Source organism: Macrotis lagotis, chromosome 6, assembly GCF_037893015.1.
Source record: "Macrotis lagotis isolate mMagLag1 chromosome 6, bilby.v1.9.chrom.fasta, whole genome shotgun sequence".
Classification (NCBI taxonomy): Eukaryota; Metazoa; Chordata; class Mammalia; order Peramelemorphia; family Peramelidae; genus Macrotis; species Macrotis lagotis.
In genome coordinates this window covers 20,167,898-20,187,064 of record NC_133663.1, presented here as the reverse complement: position 1 = coordinate 20,187,064, position 19,167 = coordinate 20,167,898, and the positions used below count along the sequence as shown (strand labels likewise).

The following is a 19,167-nucleotide window of genomic DNA, read 5'->3' as shown; positions in this document are numbered from 1 at the left end:
TCTCCCCTCCCTCCCTTCCTCTAGTCTCTGGCTTCATGGTGTCATAGAGAATATCTAGAATATATTGCCTATCCAAGTGCCATACCACCAGCATTATTATTACACAGGCTTTCTTACTCAGAATTTTCCATAATAAATGGAACTTTTCAAAAGAATATGGCTTCGATATTTACTATTACTTTTGAGATGAACATTTATGAAAAGTAATATTAAAACTTTATGAGGAATTCACCAATTTCATGAGCTAAATTATAAAATGCTATTTTCCTCATTTATAATTTCTCTAGCATTCCATAAATTTTCAAAAAAAGCAGTTTTTCATTTCTTCTGAATATTGTTTAATCATGGGGACCCCCTTGGTATTATGAAGGTTATCCTTTCCTCTCATTTTAAAGGTGAGGAAATGAAGATTTCTTTCAATGATAAAAGGTCTTGCATAAATCCATCTTTAAAAAATAAAAGAACTGTAATTTTTGAGATTTCCTTTTTTAACTAAAGTAGAATTCAGTAAAAAAAACTGGTCACTTGAATTTCTGGTTCTGGGGATTCTCTGGATAATTAGTGAATATTTTTTGAAGGCTAATAGTTATTTATTAAATAGTAACATATAATAAAGGATATTTTATTAAAGACTGAAAAATACTTAAAGCATATATCTCATATATATTTAATAGTAAATAGTTCATTTCTGGTCTCATAAAACTGAAAAAAAAATTGGGGGCTTTCTCTTTATAGTGTGGATGTGAAAAACACAGTATATTTGAGCAATGTACTTCCTTAAAACAACTGAAATACATTTTTTGCCTCTACTCCTGTGGTTTAAAATGCCTTCGACAAGTTGAAAGAATTTAGATAATTTGTTTTACAGAGAGATAAGGGTCTGACATTTAACCCAACCCCAGGTGCATGTGGTTTCTTAAAAAATGTCAAAAAGGTCACATGGTTTTAGTGTACAAAGTTAGAAAAACAAGATCTAGTTAAGTGTCTTAACTGAAATGGAACATACACCAAAAAAAAAAAAAATCCTAATACCCAAAAAGTTCAAGAAAAATTTTAATGATTATTATATAAATGCCTAGTAGTTTTCCTTCAAAAGGACAGTATCTGATTACTATAAACAACAGTTTAGCAAGTTAATAGGAAAATTTGATCATTTTTGCATTATATGAAGCTGAAATGGGGAATATAATATTTTAAGGAAAAATTGTAGGTCAATTTCTCATTTATAGAATTAAATTCCATTGGGTTAGTAATTCATTTTATAGCATCCATATATCTTTCTTTAATCTAATGGCATCTCACTGTCTTTTCAGTGACTCTTCAGTTTTGTCACCTAAGGTTCAACTTTCACTGCTAATTTTTTTTCTAAAATCCATCTCTGATATGGGTGTGGGGTGCTCACTTTTTGCCTCAGTGCTCCTTAGAGCAGAGACTCCTCTCATAGTTTTGGAAGAGCACCAGAGGCAGTTAGAAGCCCTGGAAGGAGGACCCACTTCTGACATCTCATCCTGGAGGGAAGAGAGAGAGTCACAGGCCAGTGACTCTCAGTTCTCTGAGCCTCTGATTCCTCATCTGGAAAATGGTGTTTAGGACCCCACTCTGGACCTCACGGTTCTGGGGAGGGAAGCCCTTTGGAGATTTTCAGGTGCTCTGAGAACCTAGGCTGTTGGCAGGTGTGTGGTAGAGATGGACAGCACAGGGAGCCAGAATCCTTCCCTTCTTCCTCGTTTGAGCCCGCCATCACCACCTGCTGAGTCCTTGTGCAATGATGCCGCAGTGGCCTAACAAAGCCTGAGATGTTTTTTTCTCTCTGTGGGCTATCAATTAGGATGTCACCTTTTGCTCAGAACATTTTTTTCTAAGATTCATAATTACAAAATTAATTCTCACAATGTCTTGGAATGAAAAGTGGCATAAATTGCTAGCACTTTGTGAACCAGGGAAATGGTGAGGTGACTGCCTGGATGGGAATTCCTGTCAGGGTAAAGTACTTAGACTCTCTCTGGCCTTTCCCACACTGGGGTGAGACCTTTGATCACCCCTGATGGACTGCTTTCATTCTGTGGCCGGCTTGTGGGGGACGCATTGGTGGACCCTTTCTTTGTGCAGGTGCCTTGTCAACTTTTGGGTACAGGCCCAAGGAGGAACTGGATCAGGCTCTGAACTTTTGAGGTTCAGAAGCTCACTTTTTGTCTACCATGAGACAATGTATTTGTTTTTCATCTAATTTTCTGTGCAAACATTGCATTTTACATATGTAACATGTTGACGTGTGTTTTCTTGGAAGTCCAACAGAATATTAGTCTTCCATTGGTTGTTAGCTCTGATTCCTCTCCCTGCTCCCAGCATGAAAGATTATAGGGCGATCCTATGAGGTGTCCTTGAGGGTCATAGTCTGGATTTGGGAGCACTGTGTAGAATTCACAGAGGCCGCCACCGTCCCTAGGCTTCCTTAAGGGGACAGGGTCTTATGACATTTAACCTTTGGCCTATTCTCCCACTTATTTTTTTTAGCCCTCAATTTAGAATTAAAGAAATTTAGGGAAAAAAAAGTTTTATTGTATTTAAGTGGATAGCTCAGTAGCGCAGTGCCACTAGAAAGAATGCCAAACTCATCTTCCGGAGTTCAAATCCATCCTCAGACTCTAACTGTGCAACTCTTGGAAAAGGAAATGGCAAACCACTCTATTATCTTTGCCAGCCCCCCACCCCACAACACAAACCAAGCCAAATGGGGTCAGCCAGAGTTGAACACAACCAAAACAAGGACTGAACAGCATCAGTAGTATGTAAAAACCATTCTCTTTAATTTGTTTGTAGAATTTAGCCCTAAGGCCAGAGTGTGTCTCCATCTCCTCTAAAAGATGTTTATACTTGATTATACCTGATTCCCTTCCTTCTTTTTCCCCATTCCATGAACCCCTTATTCCATCCACTCTACCCTTATCTTCTTGACTTCATTTATTTACTCTGCAACCATGACCTACTTTATCTCATAGTCTTCTTGCAATCTGAGATGACGATTGAAATCAGTTGCTCTAATTTTTGCCATTCTCTTTGAAGAGTCACAGACTGGTAGCCAGAGCATTTTCAGTAGTTTTAACCTGAGAAATACATTCAGCAAGGCCGATTGGTGAGTAGTCTTTGAACCTGTCGTTTTTGACTTGGAAAATCTTCCAGTCAGCCAGTCAACTTGGTGATGGACATGCAGTCAGCATTTTAATTAGATCTATGAACCAACTATTATGAGTGCTTAGTTTGGAATGAATTTTTTATTTCTTCTAATGGAACATCTCTGTTTATTTTGAGAGAGCAATTGTATTTTCATTGTGAGGAATGACTCTAATTGATTGTAGTAGTGTTCTGTCAGCATCCGCAGTGGTTGTCTTGGAAGGGAGCTATCTAGTTAACTGAATGATTAGTTAGTGGAACAATAAAACCTACAAAGCCTTTAGTACACTCTTTGATTGACTGGGAAAATACCTGGATGATAGAAAAGACCAAAGAGTTTGCTACAAAGAATTTGGGTGAATGAATTGTAAAATTACCAGAGAAGTATTCTAAGGTGGAAAATACCATTGGCTCTACATGGGAAATGATTTTTGAGGGGGTCTTTAAAATATGTATGTTCGGGGTTTTCCCCTTATATTTTGAACTGATTTTGCGGCTGTAGGAAAGGGAGAGAATTAATGAGGAGGGGAAAATGGGAGGGGGCGAGGTGGGGTACCAGCCTTTGTCTTATTAAATTCTGTTCATTGTTCAGTTATTAGCTGAATCCTCCATGTGATTAACTCTCACTAAACATTTTAGTCTTGTGACATGTCCAGAAAATTCTCAAACTCTATAATTCTCATTTAACCAAGAGTAAAGAAATTTTAGAAGTATTGGTGCACAAAAGAAAATCATTTGTTTTCCTACCCTCATATTCACATTTAGTAATCATTAAAGAATTCTGGACACTTTCCAAAAGCTCAGTTTTATAACTATAATAGATTTAAGGTTTTATATATTCTCTCTTGTACTTTGAGTCAACCTCCTAATGCATGGATAGCATAGGTAGATTATGGAGAAAAGCTAGCTAACTTGTTGCTGAACATCCATCCAGCAAAGGGGATATTATTTTTTTTCATCATCTGAGTCTCTTAGTTTATTTTATTAGCTCTCAGTTCCAACCAAAATGTACTAGGTAATCAAGGTAATCCAGAAGGTAACAGGTTGACCAGTTCAGTTACAGAACCTGCCGTGTGTACCTGAGAATACTAGGAAAGACCACAGTCCCTACCCTGAAGTAGCATGCTCGCATCCTTATTGGATGGGGGGCCACCATGTGAAGGATGCACCTAGGAAAGATTGGAAGCTCATCTTCGAGGGAAGGCTCTCTATCGGGGGGAACTAGGCGGCAGGAGAGGGGGAGAGGAAAAGCAAACTGGGTACCTTGGACAGACAGAGTAAAGGAAAAGATCAGAGATGGGGACTGGAATATTGTTGGAAGGAGCAGCGATGCAGAAGTTTGGGAGGGACCAGGCAAGGGAGACTTTGAAAGGGCTCTCCTATAAAGTGTGGTCATGAAGTGTCCCGTGTGAATAAGTAGAGATCATCCTTACTGGAGCACAGAATTTTAGAACTTAGAGGAAACTTAGTGGTTATCTTTTAACATGATGACAAACGAAACAACCTAAATCAAAAATCTTTCCTGTGAAGTAGGGTTGACTTACACAGAGGAGATAGTTGCCACTGAGACCTTCTCCCCCTAGTCTAAAAGGGAGAGGTCATAGGGAACAAAACTAGCAACTGCTCATGAATTGGGGGGAGAAGGGAGATGGTGGCATATTTTGAAGTCCCCCCCAAAAGTTATTTCTTTTGAGGGGCCAATGGTATTTTCCACCTTAGAATACTTCTCTGGTAATTTTACACTTCATTCATTCGAATTCTTTGTGGTAATCTCTTTTGTCTTTTCTGTAATCCAGGCATTTTCTCTGAATCAGAGTGTCCTGAATGCTTTATAGGTTTTGTTGTTCCACTAAGTAATCATTCAGTAAATTAGATAGTTCCTTTCCAAGACAATCACTGTGGATGGTTACAGAACACTACTACAATTAAAGTAATTCCTCACAATGAGAATACAATTAGAAGATAGTTAAGAGGAACAGTTGCCCTGCCATTGAAAGCGGGGGCCCAAGGAGAACCAACCTCTATGGTGAGTTTAGGTCAAGTTGCTATTTTATAACAGAAAAATTTAGCTTGAAAGTCCACACATCCTACTGTGTGAGATAGGTAGTGATGGATGAACAGTCATTCCAACAGCGATCTCTGGGTTCTCATTAAATTGAACATGATTTAATTTTGATCAAATTTCTTTAGGAATCTCAGAAATCTTGAGTAAATCTTTAGGGTCTCTGATCCAAATAGGAATAAGTCAGTTATTTGTCATCTGTCAGATGCCTGGGGTAGATTGTTCTAACAGTATCTGTATCAAAAGTAGGATATAAGCCACTTTGAAATGTGCCATGGAAATGGAAGGAACACAGATAACACCTTTGGTTGTTTTTTTTTCCCACCATAACCTCTTCAATCATGAGAAGTCTTGTTTTAGGGGCATGACCAAAAGCAAAATCAAACCCTGATCAATGTTCTTTTCTTTCTTCCTGCAGGCACACCAGTCTATTCAGTAGCATGGGGCCCTGACTCAGAAAAGGTCCTTTATACAGCAGGGAAGCAGCTGATCATTAAGCCTCTGCAGCCAAATGCTAAAATTTTACAGGTACTATTTAGATAATAGCAGAATTACAGCAAGGACTTGATTGGGTTACTGGGGGGAAAAAGCCATTGGTTGCTGTTCTGGTGTCCTGTTGTGTGGTCTCCTTACTTCTGCAGGATGGATCTTTATTGTAATGATTTAGTAGCTTTTATTGCAGGAGTAGAGACTGCTGCTAGCATTATAGTAATAAAATATAACTACCTCACTTCCTAGAGTTCTCACAATTGGGCACAGTGGGGACTTTAAAAAATAGGCATGAGTTAGGATGAAACAAAGTAGATTTGAACTAGAAATTTCTCACGAAACTTGCCCGGAATTCTGACATGCTACATCATCCTTGTGGGTAGCATGCAGAAATTAGAACGTGTTCAGAATTTTCAGGGGTGGGGTTGGCTCCCCTACCCAGCTCTTTGCCTGTTGCCAGTCAGCCTGGTACTTTGTGTCACCCCAGGGCAAAGCAAGCTCATGCCAGTCTGGACCAAGCAGTGAAATGTGAGGGATTGGGGAAACCAGGAAAGGCTTCCTGTAGAAGATAGCTGTGGAACTGCAGCACTGTGTAAATGTAGTTTTAGAAAAATGGAAACCCGTGTCTTACTGATCTGATTTTGATTTGAGGGAATTGCTTTGTAGCTCTGTAAGTCATTTATTTATTTTTAGTTTTTTAGTTTTTACAAGGCAAATGGGGTTAAGTGGCTAGGTAATTATTAAGTGTCTGAGGCTGAATTTGAACTCAGGTCCTCCTGACTCCAGGGCCAGTGCTCTATCCACTGCTCCACCTAGCTGCCCCTCTGTAAGTCATTTATAATCAGAAACCATTGTTTTTCATTTTTCCTTTATAAGTAATGTTGGGAAATTTAACTAGTGTGACAGTTTATAATATGCATCTTTTTTTAAACTGCAATAACAGAACATTTGTTTTTTAAAGACATTCTTTCTCCAAGTTTGTTCTTTAATGGAGGGACACAAACAGGGATTTGCTAGGATTAAGAAACCCAGCAACGGAGAGGCAGTTCTGGTGGAGGGTGAGCTCCCACTTACAGCCACCATCACCAGTCCTGTGCCCGCCCTTGGATTTCCCAGGAGGTCAAGGGAACAGACTGGTCAGCTTTATTTATGCCTTCTTTCCTCTCTCCCTCCCTCTCTCCCTTTCCTCCTTCCTTTCTTCCTCCCTCCCTTCCTTCCCTCCTTCCTTTCTTCTCTCCTTCCTTCCTTCCTTCCTTCCTTCCTTCCTTCCTTCCTTCCTTCCTTCCTTCCTTCCACATTTAACCATCCTTTGGAGAGCAGCTCATTGCCTTGAAATTAGCAGGTTGGAGATGAGTTTTCCAGTTGGCCAATTTTACTTTTAAAGGTAGTGGCTTTTTCAGGCAATTGTTCTTAATTCTCCTGCATGACTCATTTCTTTTCTCCATTTTTCTTCCTCATCTCTTCTTCCATTTCTAAAATCCTTTTTGAGCTCTTCCAAGAGGTCTTTTTTTATATTTGAGAGCAATTTATAAACCCCTTTGAGGCTTTATGTGGAGCCATTTTTATCATAGCTTTCCTCTTCTGAGATGGCATTTTATCACCTCTCAGAATTGTAGCTTTTTATGGTTAGCACGATTTTGGTGTTTTGCTCATTTTGAAGGTTGAGGCTGTATTCCTAGGGCACAAGGGATATATAGTCCCAAGCTTCTTGTACTCAGGTATGAGGGGTCTGGTTGCTGGCTTAGCACTTTAGCCTAGGGCATTGCCTCTATTTCAGTTGCTGGGGGGGTTTGTTCCCTCCTATGACCTCTGCATTCCTGGGGTGGGCCACCTTGCTGCTGGCCTGCTGAGCCCAGACCAGGGCCTGGCCTTGGCTAAGACCTCCTGCTAGTTTTCCAGCTCTCTCACCTATGCTGGTCTCTATTTCCTCTTTTACCCACTTAAGACAGACCTTTCCTGAAGTTCCTCCAAATATCTTGAGTTGAGAAATTGTTTCACTCTGGTTTTTTAAGGTTCTATTAAAGGTTCTACCACTTTAGGGTCTGTTTAGAAGTGGTTTCAGGGAAATGCTCCCAGCTTTGCAACAGGTTGTGAATGGGACCCAAATTGGCTTCACCAAGACATTAAAGGGTAAGATAATGTAGTTTTTTTTGTAGAACCCCTCAGCAACTCTGCCCCAACTTCCTTGGAGGAAGAAGACATGTGATTATGTGGGGGGGTCCTCCATGACTTAGTGCAGCTTGAAGCTTTAATAACTTTAAAAATATCTATGCTACAAATTTGTAAAAAACTTTGAAAATGTTGATTATTTAAAATTCTTTTGTACTTATTTGGCCTTATAAATTTTAAATTTTAATGAAATGGGCATCCTGTTGTCATACATTGCCTAGGTCACAGTTTTTGGATGACACTTTCTTAGTCTTAGGGATTAGGAGAGGAGAGTCTCTTCTTAGACCCTTCTGGTCATCTGATTGGTTTCTATTAGACTTTTTCGTGTGGGATCATATCCAAACTGTCACCTATGTATCAAACCTCATTCTTTAGATGATCTTCAAGCTAGGCTTGAAGTCCCTTCAGCCCCTGAGCAGATGCTGATGAATGCTTTTACAAAGTTCAAAAATTGACTTTAGTGCAGTACAGCACAAGACAGTGATTATGGTGAAATTTAATAAGACATGTATCAATATTTAAAATTTTTGCTTAGCTTTTTAAATATTGTTTTAGTTAAGTTTATAATCTTTATACTTCTGAAGTTATTTTAGCTTAAAATTGTACTGAGACATTTGACACTTGATATATGTTGAATGAGAAACAATAATGGATAGAGAGTTGACTTTGGGTCCAAGTCCTTACCCTTTTTTCCCCAAGTTTTTATTTTATTTTTTCAATTATTTTTTTTACAACTTGCTATTCCTTTTTTTCTTTTCTTTTTAAATTTCTTCTACCACCTACATTTTATTTTTATTTTTATTTTGTTTTTAGGGTTGTTGTTGTTTTTTTTTTTTTGCAAGGCCTAATAATTAAGTGTTTGAGGCTGGATTTGAACTCAGGTACCCCTGACTCCAGGGCCGGTGCTCTATCCACTGTACCACCTAGCCACACCTCCTTAGCTACATTTTAATATTTACTTCTAAAACCTTGAGTTCCAAATTCTCTTCCTACCTCCCACCTCACTCCCCACATTGAGAAAGCAAGTTACTTGGTATAGGTTAAACATGTGAAGCAACGAAAAAATATTACTACAATAGTCACAACATTCATTTTTATAAAGTTTTCTCCCTCCTGCTCTTCCCTCCCCCTACCTTAGGATAGCACATAATCTGATATAAGTTATGTATGTATAATTATGTTGCACATATTTTCATATTAGTCATGCTATGAAAGAAGAGTCAGAATAAAGAGGGAAAACAAGGAGGGGGGAGAAAAGCAAAAAAAAAATTTTTTAAAAAGGTGAAAATAGCATGCTTTGATCGCATTCAGATTCCATAGTTCCTTCTCTAGATGTGGATGCCCTCGTCTTTGATCTCTGTATTTCTGAGAAGAGCCAAATCTGTCATAGTTGATCATCGCACAGTCTTGTTGTTAAGGTGTACAATGTCCTCCTGGTTCTGCTCACTTCACTCAGCTTCAATTCATATAAATCTTTCCAGGTTTTTCTGAAATCTTATCTGCTCATGATTTCTTATAGAGCATTAATATTCCATTATATTCACATACCTCAGCTTGTTCAGGCATTCCCACTTGATGGGTATGCCTTAATTTCCAATTCTTTGTCACTACAAAATGGGCTGTGGTATATATTTTTGTACATATGGGTCATTCCTCCTTTTTTATGATCTCTTTGGGACGCAGACCCAATAGTGGTATTGATGGATCAAAGGGTAGGCACAGTTTGATGCCCTTTGGTCATAGTTCCAGATTGTCTTCAGAAAGGTTGGATCAGCTCACAACCCTACCAGCATTGTGTTAGTGTTCCTGTTTTCCCACATCCTCTCCAACCTTGATTATTTCCCTTTTCTGACATATTGGCTAGTCTGATAGGTGTGAGGTAGTACTTCAGAGTTGTTGAATTTTTATTTCTTTTTTTTTTTTTAGGTTTTTGCAAGGCAAAATAGGGTTAAATGGCTTGCCCAAGGCCACAGCTAGGTTATTAAGTGTCTGAGGCCAGATTTGAACTCAGGTACTCCTGACTCCAGGGCAGGTGCTTTATCCACTGCGCCACCTAGCTGCCCCATGAATTTTCATTTCTTGACCCATCCTGGCTGTGCTTGAATCTCAGTCTTCTAGGCAACTATCTAAAGCTCAGTTGAAGAGAAAAATGTCTGCCTACATTGGTGGAGGGAATTTCCTATATCATATAATTGTAGATCTGTTTCCTATTCTCTGTGTCAAAGGTTTTTAACCTCTGTGTCATAGTAGACCCCTTTGACAAATTGGTAAAACCTATTGATCCCTTCTCAGAACAATGCTTTTAAATAATTGGAGGAAATGCTGAATTAGAGATAAACTAAAAAAAAAAAGATGAAAATTTTTCTCTCATCTATTCATAGATCCCTTGAAATATATATCTATATAATATATCTATATACTTATATATGCAATATATATATGAATGTATCAAATTCCCAAAGGAGCCATAGAGGGGGGTGTGTGTGTGTGTGTGTGTGTGTGTGTGTGTGTGTGTGTGTGTGCGCGCGTTTATAGACAGACCATTACACATCGCTTTCTCCTTGGGTAGAATGATGCCCAGTGATGGTGTAGGACACCTGATGAGGCTGGGTCGAGCTAAGGAGAAGGGTGGTAGGATCAGCCTTTCCAGCATTCTTGGTTAGTGAAGAAGAGGCTCCCTTTTGCTCCCTTGAGTCCTTTGGGCCTCTTGGTAAAACAGACAGTAGAAGCATCCTACCATCTAGTCACATGGATGTCTGAAAGCCTTCCAGAGGTTTCCTGTTTACCATCCCCTAATCTCCAGTCATGCTTCCATAGCCACAATCTCAGCTTTATTTGTTCTCTGATAGAGTTGGCCCAATAAAACACACATACATTTTGAAATATAGGAGCTATTTATTGATTATCTAAGACTGAAGTATACGTGGATTGTTTAGGAAAAATACAAACGTAGGGCCAGTGAAGTTGAGATAGCTACTTTATAGGTACTTAAACCTTATAGGTACTAAACTTATAGGTACTTAAACCTAAGAAATTGCCATGTGAACATTCTTGCAAGGAGAATGGGGTCTTATAGATGACAGGTTAGCTCTGAGATCCCAGACTTGAGAATAGCGAAAGAGAAAAAGGTAGCAAGGAAAGAAAAAAATGGAAGGGATTGTGCTCAGAAATAAGGAAAAGAGGAAAGAAATGAAGTAGAGAAAAGGAAGTGCAAGGTTTGATTGATTGACCTATCTAGTGGAAGGTGGTGAGTGGTTGGTGACCTAGTGTCCCCTCTGACAAAAGGGACTCTACTGAGCCTAGGCCCCATAGTTGCTGCCTGTTTTCCCACTTCAACCAGTGTTCAAGGGAAGCAGTTGTCCTTTATTCTAACATGACTTTGATCTGGCTACACATAAATGGAGGAGAGTCTAGTTCTCTGGCTCTTTCCTCCCCTTGGCTTCTACCTTGCTCCAGGACTTCCAGAAGACAGGCACCTCAGCTGAACTGATAGCTACAGCCTTTTGCTGGAAGCCTGAACATGATCAGCCCTGCCAGGTCTTAAGGAAAGTCTGCTCCTTAAGTAAGTTCCACTCAAAAGTTCCTTTCCCCATCATCCACAGAAACCAGCGCCTTTGATCTTCTGGTGGCTTCCTTACTTAGCCTGTTCTGGAGAAGACTAAAGACCTTTGTGGTTTGATGCAGCTGACAGCCTTTTACCAAATGTGGATCATGGTGGACATGGATGGAACATAGTGAGCCAAGAGGACGATGGTTGGGAAGGAGCAAGGGAGAGTCTTGTTCGTTTCTTCCTTTTGCATTTGAGCAAGATGACTAATCTGTTGCAAAATAGCCATACTGGAAACCATCCATCATCCTTTCCTTAAAGTTATAAATTTCTCATTTTTTTTACAGTGGAAAGCTCATGATGGAATTATTTTAAAAGTGGATTGGAACTCAGTCAATGACCTAATCCTGTCTGCTGGTGAAGACTGTAAATATAAGGTGTGTAACAAATAACTTCATCATAGTATTGGAAGTATTTAATGTATCGAAATGTTTAGCACATAAAACATCCTTAAGTTTCCTAACTTTAACCCAACATAACCTAAATTTAATATTGAGTGAAATTCTATTCCATACTGTAATAAGTATTACCTTAGTAGTACCTCTCAGAATGCCTAATTTATATTCACAATCTTATTGATGTAAAAAATTGGCCTAATAAAATAGCACTGTAATTACTGTTTCCATTTTTAGTTACTGTTTAAATCAGTACATTTGTGTTATGAAAGTCAAACCCACTGAGGCAGTAAATATAAGGAAACCTTTAGCTTTTGACAAAAATAAATGTGTGGGGGAGAAGATTGACTATGTATAATTAGAAGAAAACTAATCAATATAAAACACCATTGACAGAATTCTTATTAAAATAGGAGAAATGAAAACTGAACATTCAAAAAAAAGAGATTATAACCTAGTTTCAACATAGCTCTCATTCTTAATAACAGTTAAATTTATATGAACTATTTCTAATTCTGCATGCTTTTCCAGCCTTTTTAGTAAAATGATTGGTTTTTTACTATGGCAGAACATTGCTGTGTTTTTAACATTTGCACTTTTTTTCAACATTCCACAGAATATAATTGGCTTTCTTATCTCTTTTCTGTATGTGTTAAAAAATCTACTGATAAATATGAGTTTTACAAAACCATAACACTGTTTCTAAACTTTTACTTGATAACTTGTAGGAATCATACTTACTCTTGTAGTGATGGGGGGAGGGAGCTTGATAATGAAAAAACTGACCTACTTGTTTTTCATAGGTTTGGGACAGTTATGGTCGTCTGCTCTACAGCTCCCACCTTCTTGAACATCCTATTACCTCAGTTGCCTGGGCGCCAGATGGAGAATTATTTGCTGTGGGATCATTTCATACTTTACGCTTGTGTGATAAAACAGGGGTAAGTTATACTTCTGACAAACCACAGGCATACTGTCACATACATTTCTTGATAATGCATAAAATATACAGAGCTTAAAACCATTTTTAGTGCATGCATCTGGTTGGATTTCTTAATGTTTTATTTAATTTTAGACTTCATGAGACCATGTGAGTTCTTTAAAGTTTTAGGAGTGGTGAACATGCTTTAGTATCTGCCTTTCTGGAAAGATTTTACTTTGAACATGTTTAATTGTGAAGGACATCCTTAAAAACCATTTTTTCAAAGGAACTATTATTCGAAATTCCTGACTAGATCAATGTGTAAAGTCCTTTTATTCCTTTAAAAAAAGTTTAATCCTATTTTAAGGCAGTTTCTTCCACCATAAAGTCTTTATTCTTCCATCTTATTTTTATTTATGCCTAATGTTTTCGTTTTATATTCATTTCTGAATGCCTTACCCGTGAACAGCCCTGCTTTTATCTTAGAGAGCGTTTCAGCAAGACTAAGCAGCGCATTGTCTAAGCCTGATGATGTATGTATGCATCGTGCTTATTCAAGACCAGGCTTAATCATCAGACAGCATTTGGTTTCCTTTTGATTGTTGTTCCACTTTTTGTTTTGTTATTGTTTATATTGTCCGTGTATCTTTCATCTTGCATCAATTAATGGCTTCTTACAGTAAAGACATTGTAGTAAATTAATAAAATGCTTCATCTAAGTCTAAAGATCTTGGACTTCTGGAATTTTAAGGTGGACAGTGTGAGAACTTTTCCCATACGAGCATCCTCCTTTCATACAAGCCTTTTGACAAGTAAACTTTTGACCAAGCTATCTCAGTGACATGTGCTCTCATTACTCTAGTCCTGGGAGACCCCAGACCAATTGCTGACCCTCTCTGGGCATCACCTTACTACTGTGTGTAAGGCCCCTCCCCTTTAGTCATTCTTTGAGGCTGCCCACCTGATTATCTGGTCCAGATTCTTCTGGACATGATCTGCTGCCCCGGCCAGGTCTTGGGCCAAGTGCTGGGGGTCCTTGCCTAGGACCCTCTGGTCTGATGGGGTCACATCTGCAGGTCCTGGGTTGCTGAGAGTGCCCAGGTGAGCCTCACTCTGGATGACTGTGCGGTGCTGCTTCACACCCTCAGCAAGGTGTCGCCCTTGGGACCAGGGACCTCATGGGAACCCTTAGATGTCTGGGGTCCCCTTCAGGTCCATGAGCCCAGGACCTGTGTCATCGACATGACTCTTGGAGCAGCACCGTATTGACCCCAGTCACCAGGAGGGGTCAGCGTTCCACCTAAGAAGTGCCTTCAGGTTCAAACTCTAGTGAGTAAAATAAAATACTCTTCTGTAAGGTCGCCTCCCAGGGTTGTTGTGAGAATCAGAGGAGAAAATAATCTAAGTAATTGTCAAATGCAGGGGGCCTGGCATCAGAGGAAGTACTCTGTAAATAAGAGCTTCTATTATTATTTAACCAGTTTTTACAAATTCCAGTTTTGCTTAAACCCAAGGGATACCTGTTAATAGGTTTTATTGAAATTCTTATGAAACCACAGAAGTTTGACTTATGACTGCTTTACCTTGACCTGATATATAATAAGAATTATAACGGTTAAAGGAAATTATAATAATTTATTAGATTAGCCTCTAATGATATTTCTTTTATGCAGTTTTTTTAATCCTTAACTATTTAACATAAACATTTCCAAAAGAATTAGCCTTCCTAATACTTGGAGAAGAGAGGAGGCTAAATAATTCATAAGTTACTTAGCATCAGAGGGATTTGACAAAAGCCAGGTTGACCTTATATGCAGTCAATTCAGACATCTTTATTGTATACATTGTATTTAAAGAGACTGAATCAGCAGATTGACATCTGGGAATCATCAGGAGTCTTTGTCCTTCCTTTGAAAATACATCCGTTGAAGACATTTAATTCAATTTGATACCATATTTTATAAATTAATAGTAATAATAAGGGGTTTGTGTATATGTGATTTTAGAAAAATGTTTGGCTAACTTGTTTTTTATTTTTTTAATGTGTAAAATTCAACTCCTTCAAAAGCTCAGTTTGGGTGGTAGGATAAAATTTTGACAATGTTAGGGTTGTGGAACATCTGAGGAGCAGAAATGTTGCACAATATGTAAAGCATAGTTAAATTGTAAAGTGTTTAAATTGCAAACTGTAACTTAATTTCCTGTTCTCAGATTAGGATGCATAAAAGTAATGAGAAAAAGTTATATACAATATTACTTCATTGGGTATTTGCTTCAAAATGGGAAGAAATTTATTTTTCTTATAATTAACTTTAAATTATATTCTTAGAATTCAGATGTAACGCAGATTTTTAAGCACATGATCTAATTATAGAAGAACAATCCATTAGGTAAAATAAACTGTAGACAATACTTTTGAAAGAATTATGCTAGAAATAATCAACATTTTAAAATTAAATAGTGGGTTTTTAAAATGGTATTTAATCTACTGTTTCTCAGACTGGGGTTTGACCCCCTCAACACCCCTAAAGGTGACTGATAGGGAGTTTGTGCTGAGCTCTGGGGAGCCTTCAGGGGTGATCCCTAGAGTTCATACACAAAGTGGCTTGAGGTGGCATCTCGTTCCTATTTGGCCACTGTTGTTCTTTGCTTGCTCCCTGCATCTCCCTGCTTCCCCCCACTTCCTGCAGGAGACCTTCCTTGGTCTCTTCCTCCCACCACTCCCATCACCTCTTTTTACACTCTGACTTTCTTCTTTCTTAGCCACACAATTCTCTGCATATTTGAAATGGGTTTGAGAGCTCCTTGGAATGAATAGCGAGATGTATCAGCTGGTAGAGGTCGGCTACCTAAGCCGGCTTTATCGTGGGGCCTTCATCATGGGTTGCAGCTGAGGAGTGTGTCCAGGGCAGTGCTGGGTACCAGGGGAGCTCTGGTGCTGGCAGGACCCTTGCCTGACCTTTGTGTCCCTGACAGTTCTTGTGAACTCCCCCACTGATGCCAGCGTTCCCTGTGTCTCCGCTACTAAGTGGTGTTGGTACCCAGGCTCCTTGGTCTTACTCTTTCCAGGAAGCCCTCTTCTCTTTTCTTGGCTATCTCCATCTCATTCATTCCCATAGGGTCAGCTTTGCAGTCCAGGAAGTCAAGTCTCGGATTCCTATCTTCAGGCCCTCATTTCACACTACTTACTGGGCAGATTTCCCTTTTGATAATCCAAGGGCAGCTCAGCCTTATTTTGTTCCCTTTTCTTCCTTTGAAAATAAAATCTGCTCTTTTCTACTCCTGTTTCAGGCAGTGAAGCTCACATTTCCCCCATGATCAAACCCTGGCTTCAATGTGGTTTCTTCCTTCTCCCTCCCTACTACTTGGAATCAGTTTCTAAACCTGTAGATTTTTCCTTACTTAGATTCTTAGATCATTTCATCATTGGGTTTGTATCCTTTGCCAATTGCATCCCCTAACCCTCCCTTCTCCCCAGGTTGGGCAGAGAGCTGGATGAGTTGGGATGACATCTGTCTTGTGATGAACCTTTCTGAGAGTTCAAGTGGTCCCTTAGAGAGCCGTCCTTAGTCCTGTTGAACTCTGCCAGAGCCTGGTCCTGCTAACCTTGTGTCCCCCATCCTCCTTTCCCAGCAAGGCAGACACCGAGGCAGCATCCCAGAAGCTCAGGGCTGTTTCCTTGTGTTTCTGGTAGCCACTTCTCCTCTGACTTGGTCCATGAGGACCATGGTCATGTGGACCATCCCAGGTACTGGCTCTTGTTGGGTCCTGCTGCCTCCCCCCAATCTCTCCTGCCAATGGATCTTCTTTATGCCAATGTGCTCATGCTAGCCTAGGGCTCAGAAGAGTTCTTTGTCTGCCACACTAGTGTGGGATCTGGTGCAGTCTTACTCCCCACAAAACAGCTTAGCAGGCTCTGTGGAGCCCCTCCTTCTCCTGCCTTCTTCTGACCCTGTTCCTTTCCCCCTTGTACCATGCCTAGCCCCTGGTACCACTCTTTGGATACGTGAGTACTCTTTTGTTTATAAATACATGCAGTCTTGTTAGGCTTATTCCTTAAACCAGCCCCACACATAAAACAGATGTATCAATTTGTAAGGTAATTATTTCAAATTCCTTTTTAATGAATTATTATTTAATATTTCCTTGATTTACTTTTTAGCTCATTTTTCCAGTGATGGCTATTCTGTCGATCCTTTGAGATCTCCTAGATTTAGAGTGGGGAAGAGGAGAGGAATAGCAATGGTTTAAGCTAGAGAAACTACAATCATTCCTCAACATTTGCATGTTTTATATTTATAATTTTGTTTTTTTGTAGTTGAACCTCAGTAATTAAATGGAAATTTTAGAAATTTGTGACATACTGTAGAAAAGGCATGTGTATGTAAAGAAAATTAAAAATTACTGTCATGAATGTATACTGTATATTGTTATTATTATTATTATTATTATTATTATTATTGTTATTTGGGTTTTGCAAGGCAAAGGGATTAATCTATATTTTCCTACCATAAGGATAGCTACATAAATTTATTATAGATTTCAGTGAGCTAAAGAACTATGGACTCTCTTTGGAAACATTTCCTCTTTGTCTCTCTACTGTGCAGACCGAGTTGTGTGATTTCTCCCACAGTGAGGGTTGTATCTTGTGCTTTTCATAGAAGAAGGAAATCTGGGGAGCCGTTGCTGCCACTCTTAAGACTCCGCATAATGTGCGAGATACTAATCTTACATTAAAAACTGCCACTGTTTTATGGGTGCAGTGTGATTTACTTGTTTTGTTTGTGAAATAGGAGCCGAATGATTAGAAATAAGGGTTTTGGGAATCCTAGAGTCATGCATGTTTTTAACATTCACATTCATTAGGGGTGCTGGGCCCCTAAGCCCCACTAATGTTGAGGGACAACTGTAAGGAGCTGAAATTTTCCTTTCCCATATGGGAGCTGGTCTGAGTTAAGGATTCAATGAACCACATTTTCCCCTTTTCTGTGTGATGGTAAACTCCTAGAAAAAAGGAGTCGTGTTTTTCCATTGTCTGTATTACATTAGGCATATGAGCTAATCAACCAATAGGAATTAATGGTTTTCATTTTCATTTTCAATTGATCTGGGACCTTGGGGAAGGTCTACCTGAATGTATTCACCTCTCCAATTGGTTTTCTCTGGTGTCCCCCTTGCTGATGACTGTTCTGAGTCTTGGCCCGACTGCTCCAGCTTTCTTGCCTCCTGTGCTTTGTTCATGCCCCAGATTTCTTACCCATTAAGTCTTTTTGGTGGACAGCCTTGCTCCCTTCAGCTAGTCCAGGAGAAGTACTCCTCTAATTGTACTTGACCATGCTCAGACTTGACGGCTCAGCTCCTTCACCATTGGCCACATCCATCATACCAGTCTACAGCCTTGGTTCATAGCCAGTGTTGGGTTTCTCAGCTTTTGATTCCAGCTGTAGAGAAGGGTATAGAATTCCCCAATGAACTCTGGAAGCCTGGCACCCAGTGACTATGTTGCCAGACCTCCAATCAGTATTTGCTGATTGTTGGCATGACCTTTATGCATTTCTCATTTCCTTTCGGTCCTTAGAGTTCTCTGTTAGAATCTCTCACTCCCTTTGAAGATCAGCTCAGAGGCTGCCTCCTCTGGGGGACTTTTCCAGACCCTCCCTGCTCCTCATGCCTCCCCCCACCCAGATTGCCTTGGTTTATTTTGTGTACAATTTTGGTGAATGTGTGGTTTCCCTCTTTGGAGGGTCCTGGAGGGCAGACTTTCATTTATATCTTGGTATTCTCAGTGTGGAGCATAGCCTAAGCTAAATTACCGGACTAAAGGTTAATTCAGTTCAAAAGGAATGAGAGGGCCATGGAGTGACCGCAGAAGGGATATAGTCTGATTGCATCATTCTACAGATGAGGACGTCGGAAGGCCACTCGGGCAATCCATGGCAGAGGCGCTCCTATAATCCAGGTCTTGGTACCCGGTTCAGTCTTCCTTCTGCACCCCCCCCTTCCCCCGCTGCCTGTCTTTTATTGAGAATGACCCCCTCACAGTACCTGTGGTTGGCAGACCTGTGATCCTCTGAAGTGGTCAGCAGGTGGTGCTGAAGAGAAGTCTCTCCTTTCTGAACTTAGTCCCCATGCCTTAGGCATCCTGGCTGTTGGGGTAGATGAGAGAGAAGCAAAGGGTAGTAAGGAGAATGAGCCGTGTCAAGATGTGGGTGGATTTGAGAGGCACTGCTCAAGTCCTAGAAACCATATTTATAAACAGCTTCTCCCGCTGGTTTTTGAAATGATCCATCCTGATAGAAATAAGAATTTGATTTTTAGATGTCGGTAATTTCCTCCGATTTGTGTCTACCTG

At 39.7% G+C, this 19,167-nt stretch overlaps 1 protein-coding gene across 1 annotated transcript in view; it reads left to right on the top strand.

Moving 5' to 3' along the window:
• Positions 1 to 19,167, top strand: part of IFT80 (intraflagellar transport 80) — a 101,681-nt gene that overhangs the window by 26,560 nt on the left and 55,954 nt on the right. The window contains 3 exon segments of the mRNA XM_074190838.1: positions 5,652 to 5,761; positions 11,786 to 11,875; positions 12,697 to 12,834. Coding sequence (XP_074046939.1) covers positions 5,652 to 5,761; positions 11,786 to 11,875; positions 12,697 to 12,834 — 338 coding nt within the window.